Source organism: Camarhynchus parvulus, chromosome 7 (assembly GCF_901933205.1).
Source record: "Camarhynchus parvulus chromosome 7, STF_HiC, whole genome shotgun sequence".
Taxonomy (NCBI): Eukaryota; Metazoa; Chordata; class Aves; order Passeriformes; family Thraupidae; genus Camarhynchus; species Camarhynchus parvulus.
In genome coordinates, this window is record NC_044577.1 from 18,759,128 (window position 1) to 18,780,985 (window position 21,858).

Sequence of the window (21,858 nt, forward strand, 5' to 3'; positions counted from 1 at the left end):
CAGTAATGTTTGTTGCATGCCTGGAAAAGCAGTTAATGATGTTGAATTTATTGTTACTTTTGGAAAGTGGCTGTATATGCAGACAGCAGAACATTACACTTGAAAATAAAAAGGGTGTTTTGTATTTGCTTTATGGATAGGTTGTGTCTTCTGTGGGGTTTCAGTATATACATAATTTACACGAAGAAGAAGAATATTTACAAGAATGCAAGGGTAACTGTAAAGCTGCTGTAACTTGGTAGCACAAATGATTTATCTCAGTAGCTGGCAATTGAGTAACTTCAGAATCATGAAAGTTAGCACTGCCTAATAAAAGGGCTAAATATCTGTTATGAGTTTTCAACCCAAGCTATGGTGTTTGTGCCATTAAAAGCATTTCAGATACTCAGTCTCTAATGAGTTTTTTATAGTTTTGGGAATACTGGGTGGCCTAAGGCTGTATAAGCTGCAATGGCAGAATGGTTGCTCTTTGTAGAGGCAGAGAAATAAAGCATGAAATTTCCATCCATTTTTTCATGCTTTTGTGGGAAATATGTGAAGGACACGTTCCCAAATCTGGTGCAGTCTGAATGAGTCTTCTTTGACTGCCCTGTAAGCCTAGTTATCCGATTCTGCCTTGTAAATCTGAGTCAATGTATTTTGGTTTGCTGAAATCTAGGCATATATTTGTGACCAGAGCAAAACTTGTCATGAAGGAATGGCTGACAGTCAGTACTGCATAATTCCAGATCCAGTACTCTACCTATATGGTATTTTGCATGCTAAAAGGAACTTTTTCTTGCTGGTGCTGGTGCACAGACAGCTTTTAATTGTAAATCAGATACCTGTTAGCGTGGTACTAAATCTGAGCTAATAAACACTGCCTTCAAGTAGGACTTAAAGGCTTAAGCATGCACTAAAATAAAGGTAGAGCTCACCTTCAGAGTGGGCTTAAATCCAGCCAAGTCTTTGTGTGTGCCAAGTATAGAGATCTTTCGCAGGAAAAATACTTCATAGGCATATTCTGTATTGTGGAAAGTAGACAATGACATCCCTTCAAATGATTTTTCCTTTTCTCCTGGCAGGTATGGTTTAGATTTTTTTTTTTTTTTTGGTTGGTTGGTTAGTATTTTTTCATGGGGGGCAGAATTGCAGGTAGGTCCTTGGGCAGGAAACCCAGATTTTTTTGTTATCCAGAAGTACAAAACTGAAACACTCTGGAAAAACATGCAAACTCACTTTCTTCATGCTATAGTTTTGCAAATAGATATAAAGCAAACAGAGAGGACAAACTCACAGCGTCTTAATTATGACATGAATTTTATACCAAGTGTTTTTTATAAATATGCCTTATTCACTTGACAGATTTTGATGACTGTCAGATGTGGGGTGTCTGTGACCAGCTGTGTGAAGATCGTGTGGGACACCACCAGTGCCACTGTGTGGAAGGTTATTTCCTCGAGCATCACCGGCATTGTCGGGCCAACACTTCAGGTCAGTGCGCCCCAAGTGTCTTGTTGAGCAAATAGATATAGCTAGGTAAAATGGGGTAGTTTTACCTGCACAGCTCTCTTTGATTTTAACTCTGCCCTTAAGGACTTATGGTCAGGACAGCTTTCAGAATATCAGCAAATGTCAGAACTCTGTATCTGTCGGTGTGTGCAGGTTGGTGTTGATTGCTTCATCAGGGCTGTTTCTCCTCTAATCAACAAATGTCTGTTAGGCTCCATTGTGTTTTCACCACTCCTGACTTCTGCAGAGTTGAGAGGTTATTGCCAGAGCATTCATGAATAAAAAAAATCTTATTTCTGTGAGGGACAGTTTTCTGTCATGCTCTCTGTGGAACTTAGTGTTGTCAAGAAATCAGGAAACCTAATTTTTTCTAGAAATGTGCCAGAAGATGGTTTTGCTGAATGGTGAGATCAAGCACTTGCCTGTGAGAGAAACCATGCTCTTGGCTTTGAGTGTCCCAGAGTCTGAACTCTGAAGAATACTTATCTCTCAGAGAGTAGTTCCTCATCAGCTGTAGGCTTCTTCTCCTGATCTCCTGCTTAGTTCTGAAAGCAGGCCCCAGGAAACTCTGCTTTGTGGAGATGTAATGCCCTAACAGGCTGTTGTGTAAGGCAGGTGCTCCTGCCTGCAGAGAATTGGTGGGAATGGGAAATCCTGCTTGGCATAGCTGATTAGCAGTCTTGTTTCTTAGAAAAGCAAAAACTGCTCAATTCCCTCCCCCTTCCTTCTTTCTTCAGCCACCAGTCTTCAGCTCACCATTTTCTGAGTATTTCTCTCTTATAAATGGGAGAATTTAGTACCTGCTGTAAGTCAGGTCTTTAATAGAAATAGTCTTTTGGTGTTTGCACAGGGGTTTTATAAAAGTTTTAGCTGGTATGGCTTTAAATACATATTCCTGCCTGATTTGCTCAAAGTATACAAACCAAAGGCAAATCACAGCAAGTTAGTACTCACATAGAAACATTTATACAGGTTGTAGCCTGAGCATCTGTTTAAAACTTTGTGTCCAGTGTGTATGAACCAGTATGTATATATTGCAATGCCCCTTTGCAAAATATCTTGCCTGCATGGTAATCTATCTCTGTCACTCGTGCTTTCAGCTGGTGTTGCATCGATTATTTTTTCCAATGGCCGTGATTTACTGATTGGAGATCTTTATGGAAGGAATTTTCGTACTTTGGTACAGTCACAAAATCGTGGGATTGCAGTGGGAGTGGACTTTCACTTTTACCTGCACAGAATCTTTTGGACTGACACAGTGCAAGATAAGGTTGGTAGAAGTTTCAAGAAGAATGTATTTCTGTGTACCTGGAAGTAGAGAACTTCAAGAGGCAGAATGTGTTGATAGGCCCTCATTTTTTGAGAGCCAAAGCTGGCTGTATTTTTGTTTTCTAACAAAAAAGCTCCTTGAAATGTTTTATGTTAATGACTGCATTTTTTCAACTATACTATTACATGTGACATATTAAACAAAGAATCCTATTGTATGGGAATGTCTTGAGCAACTTTTAATTTTACTTGAGACTGAGTCCAAAAAACTAATTAAGAGAAATAGTAGACATTCTTTCAAAATGGAACAAATTTTTCTTGGTAATTTTTGAAACATGATCATTTAAAATGTAAAAGCTGTGTGCCTTCCAAGATGATAAAAATCAGACTTCTTCGTATAATTCAAATGGCACTGTAATTGAGCTTGAATAACAAATATTGACAGTATTTTGTGTAATGAGCCAATATTGTGTTACTTTTCTCTTTTTTTTTTTTTAAGAGTAATTATTTTAGCTTCAAGACACAGTAGAGCACAGTAATTAAAAAAAAAACAGTCTGGAGACTCTTGTGGAAGTTGGATGGCACCCTTGTTCTTTTTTTCTGTGCATAACTTATGGAAACCAAAGAAAATCTTAGATCAAATGCTGAAACTTCATAATCTTTGTCCTCATGTTGATTGTCATGCAGAGTGAAGGAGAATCTGTGACCTGGCTCCTGCTAATGCCACTGATGGATCAATTTGATGTCACTGTCATAATTCTGAACCTACACATAAGACACCCAATAAAAACTAGAGTTCTCACCACAGTTCCATGCTGGTTCTGTGGAAAGAACATTTGCTGCATGGCTGTCAACTAGGACATGATTTGTGTGCACAGTTTTTGACTTGTTCACAGCTCTGGCATTTTTATTGTGGCTGTAGTAGGTTCCTGTTGCTGCAGTTGCTTTGTCAATGGCTGAATGTAGTCAGGGTCAAATCTGCACTTTTATGAGACAGGAGATTTATTCTGTCTTTGTAATAGGTGTAAATAAAAGATAATATGGGGGTTTTTGCTGCACACCCCAGGTGCCAGGACTGCCTTTTTATCTGCCCAATATAGTTTAATCCTAATTACTTAATTAAGATTAATTAATCTAATTAAGTCCTAGCCAGACTATCCAGATGAAAACATTTGCATTTAGAATTTTCTTAATTATGAGTATTTCCACCTGATGTCTTAAAATAATATTACTAGGGCATTTTTTGTCTTTTTTTTTTCTTTTTTAAGTTTAAGACATAAACTAAACCAGAGAATTGTGGGTTGTGTTTTGTGTCATCTTTATCTCATTTAGTGTACTGCCAGATAACCTAATGCCCATAAGCTCTTTCATCAACAGGGTTTCCAAAGAACAGAGAAGACAGTTAAGTGGTTATCTTGATTATTGTTACTTGGAACTGAAGAATATTTAAAATTATACAACTCTTTCAGCTCTTACTTTTCTTGTATATATTTACTTGGTCATCTCTATTTTCATTTAAATGCATTCCAAATCTCATGCTGTTGTTCCAAAAAAAGAGAATTTCTACCTTTTCACATTACCCAGAGTTATAATCACACAATTACTGTATACATAAAATTATTGTGTTTGGACTGTTTACTTCATATAGCTCTGAACTTGCTTGTAAAATAACAACATTATTCTTCTTGAGCAGGATGCTCTTAAAATTAGCCTTCGATAAAAGAGACCACGAGCTGAGAGCTCCTTTCTGTGAGGATGGACAGCTTTCCCTTACTTACTTCATTTTGCTATTTCCCCTTAGCGGTAGCTGTAGTAAGAGCTCCCCCTCTTGTTTCTCTTGTTTCTGACCACTGTTGAGAGCTTTACTAAAGCATGATCATTTGTTTTCAATCAATAAAAATTCTAGGTTTTGCTAGATTCCAGGAAAGCAAATGCACTTTCCTCTTTTTTTTTTTTTTTTTTAACCACTTGCTAACAGACAAGGCTGTTTTAGTCTTTTATCTTGTCCAATTTGCAGAAATGCTAGTTGAAGGCAAGCCTTCTGCAATTTTTCCATTGTTTTCCAGATTTTTGCAAAAAAACTTACCTAAGGAATAACTTAGAGGGTAACTTGCTTGTATCTGCAGGTAGATACAAGTATAGTTGTGGATTGGTGATCAATGTGATGATAAAAAACAAATAGCATGTGACTTGTGATTCAAAACATCATGTGGGTACTGACAATATTTGTATTGCTTTCAGGTTTTTTCTATTAATATTGATGGCTCTGATTTCCAAGAAGTTTTAAATATTTCGGTTGACACACCTGAAAATCTCGCAGTGGATTGGGTTAACAATAAGCTATATGTGGTTGAGACCAGTGTGAACAGAATAGATATGGTTAACTTGGATGGAACAAACCGTGTGACTCTTATTGCTGAAAATCTTGGAAATCCTAGAGGAATAGCCCTTGATCCAACTGTTGGGTAAGTGATACTTATCAGATAATGGTAAAAGATGTCAGAAATTCCCTTATCCCCATGTAAATGGAAAACAACTAGGAAACAGCAAGAGTGGTCATTTTAGAATCAGATATAAAATATTTTGAACATTTGCATTCTATCCTAACCTATTCTGCCCCTTAATTTATGAGAGGACTGTGCAATGCATTTATTTATAATGTGGGGTATCTGTTTCATGGCTGGAGTTCTGTGTGCATGAGCAGCACTGAAAATGGGACCTGTGGAGTTGCCCTGCAGAGGAGTATTATCCTTGAAGATTTCAGTTATGGTAGCACCCACAGATCTCCTACTATATAAAATAAAGAGATGGAATGAAGCCAGGAAAGTTAGTGTTTCCTAATCCATATGCTTCAGAAGTATATGTGAACCATGAAAATGTGGATTTTCAGAGAATGGGAAGAAGAATTTCATGCAACTTGTAGTAATGGCTGCTGCTTTCATGATGCAATTATTTGTCACTGGTTTATTTCTAGCAGTAAAATTAAGTCTGTGATTTACTAAGGCAAGTTGTACTTCTGAGGTCTTTTGGGTGAAAGCATGCTTCTTTCTGGATTTATTCTATAAAAGAAATTGAAAAGTACTTTTTGTGGAGAAAGTGTAAAGTATGTTGTCATAGTATACCAGAAACAAATTCTGTACTGTAAGGGTGCTGGTTTTAAATTCCATGTGAAATACTGGGGTTTTTTATAAAATCTCAAGGAAATGTGACCTTTTTTCTTTTTTATCTCTTTATAGTTATTTGTTTTTCTCAGACTGGGACAGTCTGTCTGGTGATCCTAAAGTGGAAAGGGCCTTCATGGATGGCACAAATCGTCAGGATTTGATAAAAACAAAATTAGGCTGGCCTGCTGGAATAACCCTGGATATTGTGTCAAAGAGGCTTTACTGGGTTGACAGCCGGTTTGATTACATTGAGACTGTAACTTATGATGGACTTCAAAGGTAGGTGAAATATTATTCCTTGGAGGTTACAGATATGCTGATTATTTTATATCTAGTTCAAAAAAAGATTTCTCTAACAAAACAAGATACACAAAGGATGAAAATTACAGCATAATGAATGTGATGCACCTTTGTCTCTATGGTGTCATGCTGCTTCTAGACATTCTTTAATTCATGATTCTTTGCTCTTTTCGACCTTGAATGCCTCTTGCCCTTATTTTATAATGTACATTTTATAGTCCGACAGTACAGTACACATTTTTAGAGCATTTGCTTTTTATTATTTTTCAATTATCTTCATTATTTTCCATCATAATTTCTTTGCATTTTTTTAATGAATGAATTTATATGAACTACCCCACTTCAAAACACTAATTTGTGTGATAGGTATTAAATACTTTTCTTACATTTTATAAATCTTTGCTGTCAAAAATTGTTGTCCTTCACCTTATGATGCTGGGGAAACCAAATCACAGCATGCAAGAAGGGAGTCCTTGAGGTTTTATGGGACTGTGTCTTACAGCGTAGTGTTGTTTAGAATCCTGCTTATCTCTGTATCTCTGATTAGTATCTGTTACTCAAAACAAGATGTCCCCTTTTAGCATACCTTCTATGTATTAACTTCAAAAAACAGTCCTCTGCTCATTTGACAGGTCTATTGTTCAATGTATTTTTTCACTTACTAAATTATAAAATTAATGTTAGTATCTTTTCTCCTCTCTTCTTTACTCACTGTATTTTGTTGGAATTTGCTAACACTTTTTCTCTATTTTCACTGCCATATCCTTTAGGTTAATGAACTGTATGTTTAGCTTTTTCCTTTCCATTAATTTGATCTTTTTAGTTTGTACTATAGTAGCCTCTCTGTTAAAACAAAAACCAGTGAATGAATTAAAAATACTGTGTCCTTTCTCCTGTTAATAATGTTATTGTCTAGGTAATATTTGATAAATAATGTTAAACATCTTTATAACAGGAAAACAGTAGCTCATGGAGGCTCACTGATTCCTCATCCATATGGAATCACTTTATTTGAACACAATGTTTATTTCACTGATTGGACCAAAATGGCAGTGGTGAAAGCTAACAAATTTTCAGAGTCTAACCCTCAAGTGATCTACCAGTCTTCACTGAGACCTTATGGAGTGACAGTTTACCACGCTGCCAGGCAGCCATTTGGTAAGACCACAAGTAGATTATGAAGGGAGATTTAGGAAGTATGTTACCAAAAACTGGTAAAAATTGTGAGACTTTTACTTTGCTGTAAGGACCTGTAATTATGATACATAAATTTGTATTGTAAAACTGGGCTGATTTTTAACACCCAGTTGTTTCATCCAACTCCTGTAGCTGATGAACTGTCAAATGCAACATTCAAGAGTAGGGGGAGCTTTATAAATAGATTGATACTTGGTGGAGTCAAACCTGTGGGTCTGAGTAGTATTGGTGTTTAGGACTTTTTTCTCAATGCTGCAATGAATGCAGTGAAAAGGCTACCAGTAGTCAATTAATTCTGTGAGATATAGTTCTGAAGTAGGTCTATGTGCAGAAGACTATAGCCCAAATTATGGCCTTAATGGGTGTGTTGAGTGTCTCTATATAAGCTGAATTTCTTAATGATGTTTACCTCCGATGCGATTTTGGTGCATTCCACATTAGATCTGGTGGGGTATATTGTCCATGTGATGTAACTCTCACATAATTCACATGATTTATTGTGGATGTTGGAGAAAATCCTGAAAAATCAAGATAATGATGCCATTTGGTTGATAGAGGAAGTTATAATTCTGTCTGTATTATTTTCCAGTAAGAAATCCTTGTGGAAGCAATAATGGGGGATGTGAGCAGGTCTGTGTTCTCAGCCACAAAACAGATAATGATGGCCTAGGTTATCGCTGCAGGTGTACCCTGGGCTTTGACCTACACGTGGATGGGCGACATTGTGTTGGTAAGAAAATGCCTTAAAACTGCTGCAAGTAATGCTACTCCATTAACTCTAGAGCTGTTTCTAGAACATCTTTCCCCTCTTCAGTAGCTTCAATATACTGAGGACTTTTTGTCTTTTCACCACAACTCTTTCTGACAGCTTTAAATGTAGTCAGTTCTGCTGATCTTAATTTCAAGCCATAATTTAAACTTGCCTCCTTTAATGAGGATTTTGAGTTAAATATGGAATATATATAGACAGCTGTATGATTGAGCTCTTAATCCTGAAATCAAGCATGAATGCTTGCTAATATGCAGATTTTGCATTATTTTGAACATATAAGCCTGCTTTCCTGTGCAGTACTGTGCAGATTAGGTTGGTCTTCTCCCTTTGAACACATGGCTAGAATAATAGATACAGATTTTAGAGCTGCGTGTTTCAATCAGCAATGTTCTGCTTCCTGTTTGAGTGCAGAATTGTCACTGATGCACACTTACTATGACTGTCTACTGACAAAAAGTATGTCATATATGCTGTCTATAATTTTATTATTTGGCCATTCATTTATCTGGCTACCCCAGATATTGTCTAGTTTTTTGGTGGCTCGACAAAGCCTGTGAGTTATTTTTTTTATAGATTATTATAAAGACAAGACTACAGAAGAAGATTTCTGCTTCCATAGGCATGTTTGCTTTAAAAGTGTATTAGGAGCACAGTAACAATGAAAGTTGAATATTGACCACATCACCTAATATTCTGGATTGGGTTTTGGTTTTCTTCCTCAGTTTTTACATCTTGTCAGTATTTAAATCCCTATTTTCTCATTCTTCTTTTTCTACTTTCAGGCTATTAATGTTGTCAAAATAAAACAAAGATTTTCTTAATGCTCAGGTGTCCTCCCTTGTGAATCAGTAAAGTCTGTGTCTGATTTTTCCTTTCACAGCTGTGCGACAGTTTCTGCTGTTTTCATCCCAGACGGCAGTGCGGGGAATCCCATTCAATCTGTCCACCCAGGAAGATGTGATCATACCTGTAACAGGGAGCCCTTCATACTTTGTTGGAATTGACTTCTCTGCTCAGGATGACACGATTTTTTTTTCAGACACAAGTAAAGACATGATCTATAAACAGAAAACTGATGGTTCAGGTGAGAATCATACTTGGGAATTGTAGAGTAATTATGGTAAGGAGACTGTAATATATATTTTTCTAAAAAAAATAGTGATAAGTCACATTATGAGATATACAGATAAATCTCAGCGTGACCCCAGTAACCTGGAAAATGTTTCTCAAAAATGTTTGTACAACTCATATTAAGCTTGTTGAATCCTATCTGGAGAGCAGGATGTTTGCTATGATACTGTAATACAGAAAAAGATTACCAACTTTGTGAGATTTTTGGAAATCCTATTTATGCTAGTGTAAAGAATGTTTTTCTCCAATTTATAATGATGATCAAATGTCAGCATATAGTTTTCTGCACTCACTTGCTTCCTTGGGTCAGGTAATGGTAGACTGCAGCTGACCATTACTGTGCAAAGAGTAGGTAAAGTCTGGCTGTTGAGCAAGATGTCATTACTGCACTGACCTTACTGACCTCAGTGTAAACTTAGTGACAGATTTTTCTCTGACCTTTGGGTAGTCTGTATTTCCCCTCTGTTCCAGTTGTGCTTGTGGACATACACCTTCTTTTTCTAGAGCAAAGGGCACCCTTCCCCTCCCCTTGATTATTGGTCTTTATATTAAGTAGCACAGAGGTAGCATTTTTACCAAGGGGAGCCCCAAGTTTTGTCAATAGAATACTGCACTCATGTTATTTCCCCTGTTCCTTAGCATTTGCAATCATTATGTGTGTTATAAATTCTAGGAAGAGAGATCTTGACTGCTAATAGAGTGGAAAGTGTTGAAGATTTAGCTTTTGACTGGATCTCAAAGAACCTCTACTGGACAGATCCTCGATACAGGAGCATTAGTGTGATGAGACTGGCAGATAAATCCAGGAGAGCTATTGTTCAGAATTTAAATAATCCTCGTTCAATAGTGGTTCATCCTGTTATTGGGTAAGTTTAGATTCTCATTTTAAACCTTATGTACAAATTCATGGTTTAAACAAGACTGGTGAGATTAGATTTACATCTGATTCTGTTTTTTTTTCTTTTCAAAATACCATCTCTTTTCAGCTGTCTTGTCTCTATTTCGTTTGTTTTATTTCAGCCTAGGATTCAGCACTCAGAGGAAAGGTCATGGTGAGAGAGACTGCACATGACAGAAGCACTCAAAAGAACTCTCTTTAAAAGCACTATGGTTTTTTTCTTTTACTCCTGTTCATTGATAAAAAGGCAAAATATCTTGGTTTCTTTGTATCACTCACAAAGCTATTTCTTGTAGTTAAAAGATGGAGTTTGCTAAATTGTTTTTAATATGCTTTCAATTTCCAGACTGCTAACGTTGTTTCTGTAGTTTTATCTCTCTGAATTTCTTTATTTGAACCATATTGGATACTACTGTTTGTATTTGGTACAGACCTTACAGTATGTGACTCCATACACAAAATAAAGCCCTGCTTTTCTTTGATGGAAATGCTTACTTTCAAATTCCATACTCTGTGTTCTTTGCCAGTGCCAAGACAGTGTTTCTTTCACAGCATAGTTTGGCTTCATAATGTTGTACTACTGAATTTCTTGATTCTTGGATATTGATTTTCATGAGTAACCAAATACACTATTTTGAAAGTAATCTCATAACAATAATGTTGAACGTGGATCCTTGGATATTGCAACATTTTTTGTTTGCTGCTTTATAAAATTATTTAACATTAACTTCAACTCTTTGACTATCAGCATAAGTTAAATGGATCCAGAGAAAATTCTTTGTAGTATTCATGCTGGAAGATACATTTTTGATTGGTTTTATTTATCTGTCAGTAATTACATGAGAACCTTACCAATTTTAACCAAGTAATGGATATTTTATGTCTAAAGAACCAAAATACTTCCAAAGATTCTGGTGGTTGTATACAGGATAAATATAAATTGTCAGTACTACTGCCAATTGAGGAGAAGGACAACACAAAATGGTATTTTTTAAGTTATGCAAAGGATGTCATACAAAGAAAAATGTTAATGCTGTTTCCAATGTTTGCTCTGTTTAATCACATTATATAATTTAGTTTTTGTGTCTTCTGACATGTGCCCTTTCAGGTATATATTCTGGACAGATTGGTTCCGTCCTGCAAAAGTTATGAGGGCCTGGAGCGATGGATCCCATGCCTTGCCAATTGTCAATACAACACTAGGCTGGCCCAATGGCCTTGCCATTGACTGGAGGTAAGACCAACACAGAAGACAGAGAAGCTTTCTGAGCAAACATGGTTCTTCCTTTAAACTGTTACGGAGTAAAAATAATGGAATTATGTCAGATTGGATGCACTGGCACTCTTTTCTTGAAGATCTTATCTTTCAATTGGTTGAAAAGCCTTAAAATATAAGGTTTTCTCAGAATCCCTTCCCACATGGCAAAATAGCTTCTTGTAGGTTGAAGATTATTATTTAAGGAAATGCTAGTGCTTTGTAATGGACATAATGTCACTCAAAAAGATATAACATTTTCATTATTTCTAGTTCTCTGAGGTTGTACTGGGTGGATGCTTTTTTTGATAAAATTGAGCACAGCACCTTTGATGGGCTGGACAGACGGACTCTTGAACATATTACTCAGATGACTCACCCATTTGGCCTTACAATTTTTGGAGGTAAGTCTGGCACTGAAAAATATTATCTATCATTATCACAGATTTTTCTTTTCTTATGATGACCTGTGAGTTTGTGACATAAAATGGCAGAGATTTTGCAATACTGATTTTCCCAAAAAAGCACTCTTGAAAGTTTCTACTAAAAATATGTATTTAGTACTTCTTGCTTGTTTTTAGAACTGGTTTTATGTACATTTATTTAAAAATAATTTTAGATAGGTCAGGTAATTAATGTAGTGCAACAAGTCAGATATGCTGTACTAATTATGTCTTCCAAGGTGAGCTATTCATGCTGAACAGACAAAGTGAATCAGCACTCCAGAGATGGTCAACATTTCAGACTCTCTAATAATTATATGTAAAGTTTATTACTGGATTTATGTTGTGTCTGAAGAAAGATGTCAGTGTGTGACCTTTTTTGATCCCGTATAAAAATATCTTCAAAAATACTCTAAAATTTTCTGTGACGTATTCTTAATGAATTACTTAAAATTGCCTTGGAATTTGAAATTCTAGTTGGGTTTTTTATATGCCAATTTCAGTAAAATTTGAGAGGTCTTCCCTAAGTTATGTAAGTTATGTCTGCCTATGACTGAAGTCTCACTTTGACAGCATTTTAAGTGGTGAAGGTCCTTTTGTCTTTTTCATGAAACAATTATGAAAAATGGTTAAATTTTCATGAAAATTCTTTTAAAGTTTTTTTATGATGCTTGATCTTTTATGCCATATTTCTGTATAATATGTTAAATATTTTTCAAAACAGGTTATGCCTATTTCACTGATTGGAGACTTGGTGGAATAGTTCGAGTAAGGAAGTCTGATGGAGGAGAAATGACTATTATTAGGAGGGGCATTAGTAACATCATGCATGTTAAAGCATATGACGCTCATTCCCAAATAGGTGAGCCACTTTCTTCTACAGAGGGAGGATGTGATATAGGCAATAAGGGACAAAATGTCAGGACAGCAGATTTTCAGTTTCAATTCTATGAATGGCTTCACTGAATCATAACTGACATGCACAGGAGGCAGCATAGGCGCTTGCAATCGCACATTGTTTATTTCCAGTTGTTTAAATCCATTATTTTATTGCACCCAGTCACTACTTTGTGACTGGATGCAATTTTCCTCTACCCCATCTGTTACCGTACATAACAACCAAGCAAAATGAATTTATGATTCCGTTGTGTTTTGTGTAATTGTATCACCAACTACAACTTCATATTTCTCCTTTTCTGGTAGAAGTTTTATTTAAACTAAATTATTTATTTTGACGAATTGGGTAAATGTTTATTAATCAAATTACTATTCTTCAAGTAATTACTATGTATAAATCACTAATTTTTCTTATTTTCTTCTTTTCTCAAATTCTGTGTGATTGTATGATCTAAGCCAAGGATTTGGTATTGTAGTTAATTTTATGAAACAGCCAATAAACTCATCAAACATCTGATTAAATCTAAGGTTCACTGACTGCTTGGTATCAAAAGATTGGATCTGGTCTCACAGCCTTAATCAGATAGAGGTTCCCTTTTGTGGTAGTATATTTATTTCCAGACAGTTGCTGAAAATTGTCAGAAAATTGGATGAAATTTAATAGTATGTTTTTGTCTTCCATAAACATTTATGTCAGGAAGAATATATGGAATGCAACACTTCTTTTATGTTACTGCTACTATTGCTGTCTCTGAGCTTGACCTTATTGTGCAGTGTATGCAAAACCAGGACTTGCTACAGCACTTTTTTTTTACAGTTATTGTGCACTTTTAATAGTTGCCAAGATGTTATCTGCAGTGTGTGCATTGATCTTCTCTATCGCTATTTAAGGCTCTAACTACTGTAATAGAGGAACAAATCCCAATGGAGACTGCAGCCATTTCTGCTTCCCAGTTCCAAACTTTCAGAGAGTTTGTGGGTGTCCTTATGGCATGAAGCTGGCTCCGAATCAACTGACATGCATTGAAGATCCATCCAATGAGCCACCCACTTTGCAGTGTGGCTCCCACTCATTTTCCTGTGGTAATGGAAGATGTGTGCCTCGGTACTATCAGTGTGATGGTGTTGATGATTGCCATGATAATAGCGATGAACAAAACTGTGGTTCTTTAAGTAAGTACTCCCTGTAATCTGCAGTTAGTGTTCCTTGTTTGCAGTTTAGGAAATTTAATGAGTCAGTATGCCTTAATGGGAATAAACTCAAATTTTTCAGTGTTGCATCTATGAATGAATCCTGAAATCTTCCTGGGAAATTACTTACTTTGGAAATTACTTGGAATATAATTAGATGCTTTAGAAATTATGTCGTAGTAATACAGGATTCAGTACCAGCCACCTAAACAATGCATGAAAATATTCATATTTCACTATTCTCAAAATTCAATTTACAGAGTAACAAAAATTTATTTTCTAAAGAAAAATATTGTCTTTGTTCTTATTTTTTTGTAAATTTTGAAAGACATTGGAATATCAATACCTTGCCTAATTTGGATGTGTGGAGAGGAACAAGCCATCTTAATATAGAGGAAGACACTTAAAAAATAGCACCATAAGAAAAACAACAAAACCATCTACATTGCCTAACCTTCCTCTAAGATTATAGCAGCACCTTTTATTTCAATTAACATCAGAATAAAAGATTTGTTTTTCATAATATTTGGGCAATGCTGATCTATTTGTTACATCTGGATTTTAACAGTTAAGTAAATTAAAAGGACAGTGGTTCATTTCCTGGTTTTACAGTAGATGTCTCACACAAAATATTTTGTTGTTCAATAAGAGAGAACAGTGAGATAATCAAAGTTGATAAGGCATTGAAGAGAGGATAAGATACTGAAGATATTGAAGAGGCTTTTATGACATATCTGGTGCTTCTTCAGAGTCAAGTATTTTAAATCACAAACAAGAAAATAGGACAGAGTAGTAAAATGTGCTCCCTAATGCACAGGATTAACTAGTATGACTGAGGTATAAACTGTTTCTTATTAATGGACCATTTTAGAATAACTAGAATATCTTTTGGGAAAAAGTATAAAGCAAATGGTCACTATAAGATGCTCCTTTTCTTGTTCTTTAGATTGTTGTAGAGTGGTTAGCTGTTTAATTTGTTATTTCTTCTTGCAGTTTAAAAAAACCTTGTAAGTATTCTGTTCAGTTCTGCAGCATGTTGCATAACATTGCTTAGAATTTTAATTCTAAGCAATGTGCACTTAAGACTTTGATGCATATTTTAGGCATTCTCTAAGTGTAATGAAGGCACTGATAACTGTTACAGGAAAGGCAAGTTTTGAAGATCTTTATAAAGACTTTTTTTTTTTTCATTCAGACAATACTTGTGCTTCTTCAGCTTTTACCTGTGCCAGCGGACAGTGTATTCCGGGTCGCTGGCATTGTGATAAACATAATGACTGTTTTGATGGCAGTGATGAATTGAATTGTCCTACACAAGGACCCTCTTCGTGCCCTGCAACCCAGTTCACCTGTGATAATAGAAGATGTATTCCAAGAATCTGGCTATGTGATACAGATAATGACTGTGGTGATGGCTCAGATGAAAAAAACTGCAGTGAGTATTATGACTATCTGTTGCTTTTATAGTCAGCTGTGCATATCTTCATAGATATATCCGTTGGTATAAGGACAATAAATGAAATTGGGACAAAAGGACTAGTATCTAATTTAGACTGATATTTTGTAGTCCTTAAGATGTGGAAAACTTGTCTAATTTGAAGTTTCAGGGCCAAGTAGAATGCAGAGGAATACTTAAAGAAAATCAAAAGGGGCAAATGTGATAATCGTAATCATGGTGCTGCATAACGTCATCCACTCTAACTAGCAAAAAGCAGTTAAAGCTGAGATGTTCTGAACACTTTCTTCATGAGTGATCTCATTGATGGCTAATGATTAGTCAGCTAGCCTAGACTGGAAGTTTTTACCAGAAGTAAGATTGTAGCTTTTTCATATACTTTCTTTTGAGCTATTTACCGCTACGTGGAATCTTTTGTTTATTTCCCATCAGCCCAAGCCTACATATAAATGAAATTACCTGATATTAATTTATTAGTACTTGTAATTTATATGATTGCTAGTTGCTGTATTATATGCTGCAAGTTAGGGATAATGTTTTTCTACTTTCTCAGCAATATGCTGATTTCAAAAGAGAGGAAAGAAACACATTTGCATTTATTGTCATTCTTAATAGCTTTCACAGGTACTTGTGAACCCAGGCAATTCCAGTGTCCAGACCATCGCTGCATTGACCCATTTTATGTCTGCGACGGGGACAAAGATTGTATAGATGGTGCTGATGAGCATGACTGCAGTAAGTGTAACATTCTTTGTTGAAAGCCTCTTTATTGTTTCCTCACACTTGCCCCCAAAGGAGTCTTTGGTGATCTCATATTACCAGCTCCAAGACAGCATAATAAACCTATCCATAAATTAATCCTGTTTGTGATGCTTTTGATCTCTGGGCTGCTTGTGGAGGGCTGAAATCTGTTTCCTCTGTTTTCTGTGAATTACAAAGTCACTGCATTTTCTGTGTCTCAGGGAAATTATGGTCTTCAGTGGAATTGATACCATATCAGACTTAGCACCTGTAGGGTAAATCTGATGCAGTCTAGTTCTGTAAAATAAATAAATAACATACAGTATTTTTAAATTTTGTAGTATATAACTGCAGTGCCACAGAGTTTAAATGTCTAAGTGGAGACCAGTGTATCAGCACCTACTACCAGTGTGATGGTGTTTTTGACTGTAATGATCACTCAGACGAGGCTGATTGCCGTAAGTATATTGATGCTGAAAGAAATTCTTCAGTTATTTAGTGATGCTTCTGGAAATTTCCTTTAATCTGCTATGTAAAATACTGTCCTTGAAATCTTAATATTCTTTTCAGTGAAACTTGTCTTTACATCATTTTCCTGAGCAGGAATTTCAAACACAAGTTCCAGTGCAAGAATATCATAGAATCATAAAATGCCTTGGGTTGGAATGAACCTTAAAGATAATCTAATTTCAACCCCCCTGCCGTGGGCAGAGACACTTTTCACTAGACCAGGTTGCTCAAAGCCTCATCCCACCTGGTCTTGAACACTTCCAGGGATATGGCATCCACAATTTCTCTGGAAAACCTGTTCCAGTGCCTCACCATCCTCACAGTGGAGAATTTATTCCTAATATCTAATCTAAACCTGTTTTCTTTCAGTTTGAAGCCGTTCCTCTTTGTCCTGTAACTACATGCCCTTGTAAAACTTTTCTCTGCATTTTTAAGTACTTGAAGGGAGCCTATAAAAAAGGCCACAATAAGGTCACCCCTAACCTTACTCTTTTCCAGGCTGAATAATTTTAATTCTTTTAGTCTTTTCTTGTAGGAGAGGTGCTTCATCCCTCTAAAATAATGGAATAGACTAAGCAGATTATGCTGGCAAGAGTAGATGGTCCAAACAAAGAGGACAGTTTGCATTCCTTTTGGATATAATATTTCGTTTTACCTGGCATTTCAGTCTCAGGATTTTAAAGCAAAGTAAAGTTTATTAATCTGAAAACCTGATATTCATGAGAGTTAGATTGAAACTTTTTTTTTTTTGAGTAAATTTTTACACTTAAATTAATCAAAATGCTACAACACAGGGTGACGAAAGAGAAACTGATTTTCTGTAGCTTTGGACAGGTACATAGGTATAAATATGTGCTTGCTCAAAGTGTAACAATAGTTGAATTGCCTTGTTGACAACATTGTAAAGTAGGAGTTAAATTAGTCACATTTTGAAACTTCATAGATTGACTGACTGTGAATCTGTGGCCTGATCTAAAAGCAGCACATTTCTTAATAGCACTGTAACTACTTATATAAGAGATGAACTGCACATGGTGGTTTTGCTTCTCTGTCTAAAATTGAAACAGCTTCTGAACTGTTGAATGTCACTGTTCCAGCTACAAGACCACCAGGGATGTGCCACCAGCATGAGTTCCAGTGTCAGTCAGATGGCAGTTGTATTCCTGATCACTGGGAATGTGATGGCCATGTTGATTGTGCAGATGGCTCAGATGAACATCACAGGTGTCCTCCCAGAACATGTCCTCCATCACTTTTCCGCTGTGATAATGGCAACTGTGTGTACCGAGCGTGGATCTGTGATGGGGATAACGACTGCAGGGACATGAGTGATGAGAGGGATTGTCCGACTCAGCCCTTCCGCTGCCCCAGCTGGCAGTGGCAGTGTCCAGGTCACAGTATCTGTGTGAATCTCAGCAAAGTATGTGACAATTCTGCTGACTGTCCTAATGGAGCTGATGAATCCCCACTGTGCAGTAAGTTACTCTTCAAGTATCTACTGTAGACTATGCATCATGTCTTCAGAAAGAAATGGAACACTCAGCATGCTCTATTTAACGTCACAATGTTTCTGGTGGAAATGTAAGCAGAATGTAATTTGAGCTCAAATTTCTAAGTGGAACTTGCTTTCAGCAAAAAGATGCTGCAATGATGGCTGAGGAATTCATTTGCTATGTCCAATCTTGTGCTCTGAATTCCAGTGTGACTTCCACTGACTTTAGATTTTTATATAACTACATGGGAATGAACTTTGTGTTCCTGGACACCTTTGCTAAATCATAGTATGCTTTATATTCAGATGAAATGTGATTCAATCCTTAATATTCTCTTTTAAATTTTTAACTTCAAGAATCATTATTAAAATCAAGAAGTTCATTTGTAGCGAGAACTTGTATTTATGTTGATTATGAATTGATTTAAACATAATCTTTTTCTTTCCTTCTTTCCTCCTTCTTCTCTTTAATCAATGCACATTCTCAGATGAACCCCAGCCAGGTATGATTATAAACGATTTTAAATTATTATTTATACAACCTTAGGATTGCAGTGGTAAAGTAAATTTTCGTATATTTCTAGCTATTTTTGAAAAAGTTGTTGTATATACTTAGCCTTCTGTTTGGCATTCATTTGATGAGATCCAGTACATGTGATGCTGTTACCTTAATGTGCACTCTGTATGTTGTATTTTGCTTAAGGGCCACAGTCCATTCTCACACTGTATTACTGAGATTCTGCAGTCATTTTAGTAGCAGTCTTTGGATAATATTACAATTGTAAAGATTTAAATTTATCACAGGAAGCATTTGTTGACTATTTGCTTATCTCTTTCCCCAACCCATCTTCAGATCAGGAAAGCTGCTCTGACAATAATGCTGGCTGCACTCATGAATGTATTCAAGGACCTTTTGGAGCTCAGTGTACCTGTCCTATTGGATACCAGCTTGCAAATGACTCCAAGACCTGTGAAGATATTAATGAATGTGACCCTCCAGGCTTTTGTAGTCAGCACTGTTACAACGAGAGAGGATCTTTTAGGTGTTATTGTGATGAAGGATACATTCTAGAAGCCAATGGGAGGATTTGTAAAGCAGCAGGTGAGAAACATTGATGTCAATCTAAGAATGACCTGAAAACTGTCCGGCTTTGTGTCTCAGTTTGAGAGACAGGTGTCTGCCAAGGAAGGTGGAATGGAAAATATGACGTCCTTCCCTCCAAATTATTATAACTTTGAAATTAAGGAGCTTTTGGGCAAAGCTATGGGAAAAGGAATAGCAGTTCTTTATGAATATATATACACATGTAGATGTGTATAACAAGACAAACAGCCAACCCCTCTGGCAGCAGCGGCAGCAGCAGCAGTGAACCGAACGGAACCAAAGCAGAGTCCCGGGTCCGCCTCCTCTGGGCTGCGGGCGCTTCCCTTCGCTGCAGTTCCGCTCACGGCCGCCAGGGGCGCTGCTGGCTCCGGTCTGGCGGGGCGGCTGTGGTGATTCCCCTGCGCCGGCAGGGGGCGCTGTGGGGCGCGCTCGGCCGCGTCTCCCTCACGGGGCAATGGCGGCGGGCTGGGTGGGGAGTTGGGCTGCAGTAGGAACTGAGGAGCGGCGGCTGGAAGCCCAAAGTAGCAAAGGAAATATATCAGAAACTCCACAGCTGTAGCAGGAGCCGCAGGGGCTTCCCGGCAGGCAGGGGTGCGGGGTTGGAGTGTAGCGAAAACCCGGAGCAGTGGCAGAAAAATGACGGGGCTGGGCAGTGGCAGCCCGGCTCTGTGCAGCCAGGAGAGGCTCCTTCGAGGGAGCTCGGGGTCCTGGGTTTGCCCCTGAGGCACTCAGGTAGATGGTGAGGGCCCTTTCTAGTGAGGTAGGGTGTTAATAACAGCTACTCTTACAAGTAGAGGCTCACCCACAGTAAGGAAGAAGCAGTACAGGGTTGGGCGGTGGCAGTGGCATCAGCTCAACCGACCGTCCTCCTCCGATGCCGACAGCAAAAACAAGGAATCCAGCCTAGCCCCTCACCCCCCCAGCCAAAATCTCGAGGTATTGCTGCCCTTTCCGAGTAAATGCCCCTCAGCTAGATAGTGCAGCCAGCTGCACTCATCCCCCTTCTCCTTGGCTATATCCTTTGTCTCTCTTAAGTACCAGTCGTTAATTATCTTTTAGCAACAAATGGGAGAAAATTCCCTGAGAGAAAACAACTAAAGGAAAAATCCTAACCGCCAACACTTTGCCATAATGATCTTTTTCTCTTAAAAGAGTTGATTTTAGAGCTGTTCATGGCAGATGACCGTGAGAATTAAAACTGTCAGCTGTAGGGTTAATTAGAAATAGTATATTTAAATGAATACTATTTTTTTTAGCTTGCAATGATCAAAAATAATATTTTGAGGAAAAGCAATGTCAGAGACTTGTAAACCGTAGCCCAAAATTAACTGTTTATAAAGTTCAATGCTCACAAATTGTTTAAATCCCAGCCTTTCATAAGACTTACCTGGTGCCTATGCTGTACTTTGCTCATTTGTAAGGAGCAGACATCACTGATGCAGCCTAGATGCCAGTTGTTCTCTGTCTCTTTTGTGGTACACTGACAGGGTGGAGGAGCCATAAGCCCCATGGAATTTATCTCTGCAAGTTTCCTGGTTTAGGGATATACTCAGGTTGTGGAAGACACTTGCATTTTCCCTGTGCATAAGCTTGGCCATTACTAATAGGGAGTTTCTTGTACTTTGCTGTCTTTATGGTTGATGCTCTTCAGTTGTTTTTCAGCATCTTATCTGTGCAACCTAATTATAGCAATCTATGGCTTTCCTGTAATCTCTTTCTTCTCCCTTGTTCCCACATGGTCTAAAGGGGGAAAAAAGAGAAGGTGGGTTACAAAGGAGGGAGACCAGGCTGAGTAGATTAATTGGAGGTGCCAAAAACTTTGGGAGTTGAATCGGGAGTGGGAGATGAGAGTTTTATGGAGGAATGAGTGTTGGATGTCAGCAGCAAACTGGTTAGACAGTGGGCAATAGGACCTAAGGTCCTGATAGGAGCCTGGGAGGGAAGTCTGTAAAAATAGTTATGGAGAAAAACCAATGTAGATTTAAAAGTCAAGATGGACAGACTGGATATGATACTGTATCTTGCCCTGGGAATTTATTTAAATTTGTCCTCTCAATATTTATGTCTAGATACTACAGTGTTGATGCTATAAAGTTATGTTAAATTACTCAGTGTTTCTTTTTCTCCCAGTTACTGTTGAATAGCTCATTGGTTTATTTTAATTTCTATTCCTCTGACAGAATCTGGGAATCTTCTTTTGCTGGTGGCAAGTCGTAACCAAATTGTTGTGGATAACATCACTTCTCAGTCACACAGCATTTATTCTCTGGTTCGGGATGGGACAAATATTGTGGCTATTGATTTTGATTCAGTCACAGATCGTATCTTTTGGTCTGATACAACACAGGATAAAATTTGGAGTGCTTATCAAAATGGGACTGACCGAAAAATAGTAAGTTTTGCTGAGTAAGTTTTCTTGTCTTTTATGGAGAGAAAATGAAGACACTGTATCTTTAGTTAATGAAGGAGAAGAGGAAAATCCAAATATAGTAAGAAAAGAGATAACAGAGACAAAGTGAAACAACTTTGTAGATAAGCTAAACTAA

General features: G+C 37.2%; 1 protein-coding gene across 2 annotated transcripts in view; it reads left to right on the top strand.

Annotated features, from left to right (window-relative positions):
* LRP2 (LDL receptor related protein 2) overlaps positions 1-21,858 on the top strand; it is a 111,702-nt gene that overhangs the window by 31,511 nt on the left and 58,333 nt on the right. The window contains exons 10-28 of one of the 2 annotated variants that reach the window (XM_030952221.1): positions 1,345-1,473; positions 2,592-2,761; positions 5,002-5,225; positions 5,997-6,203; positions 7,180-7,382; positions 8,011-8,151; positions 9,074-9,277; positions 9,998-10,190; positions 11,331-11,456; positions 11,751-11,881; positions 12,645-12,782; positions 13,709-13,990; positions 15,204-15,443; positions 16,080-16,199; positions 16,547-16,663; positions 17,813-18,190; positions 18,696-18,710; positions 19,061-19,309; positions 21,493-21,704. In XM_030952221.1, coding sequence (XP_030808081.1) covers positions 1,345-1,473; positions 2,592-2,761; positions 5,002-5,225; positions 5,997-6,203; positions 7,180-7,382; positions 8,011-8,151; positions 9,074-9,277; positions 9,998-10,190; positions 11,331-11,456; positions 11,751-11,881; positions 12,645-12,782; positions 13,709-13,990; positions 15,204-15,443; positions 16,080-16,199; positions 16,547-16,663; positions 17,813-18,190; positions 18,696-18,710; positions 19,061-19,309; positions 21,493-21,704 — 3,479 coding nt within the window. The remainder of the gene's footprint in view (positions 1-1,344; positions 1,474-2,591; positions 2,762-5,001; positions 5,226-5,996; positions 6,204-7,179; positions 7,383-8,010; positions 8,152-9,073; positions 9,278-9,997; positions 10,191-11,330; positions 11,457-11,750; positions 11,882-12,644; positions 12,783-13,708; positions 13,991-15,203; positions 15,444-16,079; positions 16,200-16,546; positions 16,664-17,812; positions 18,191-18,695; positions 18,711-19,060; positions 19,310-21,492; positions 21,705-21,858) is intronic. The other variant, XM_030952222.1, reaches the window with a different exon arrangement.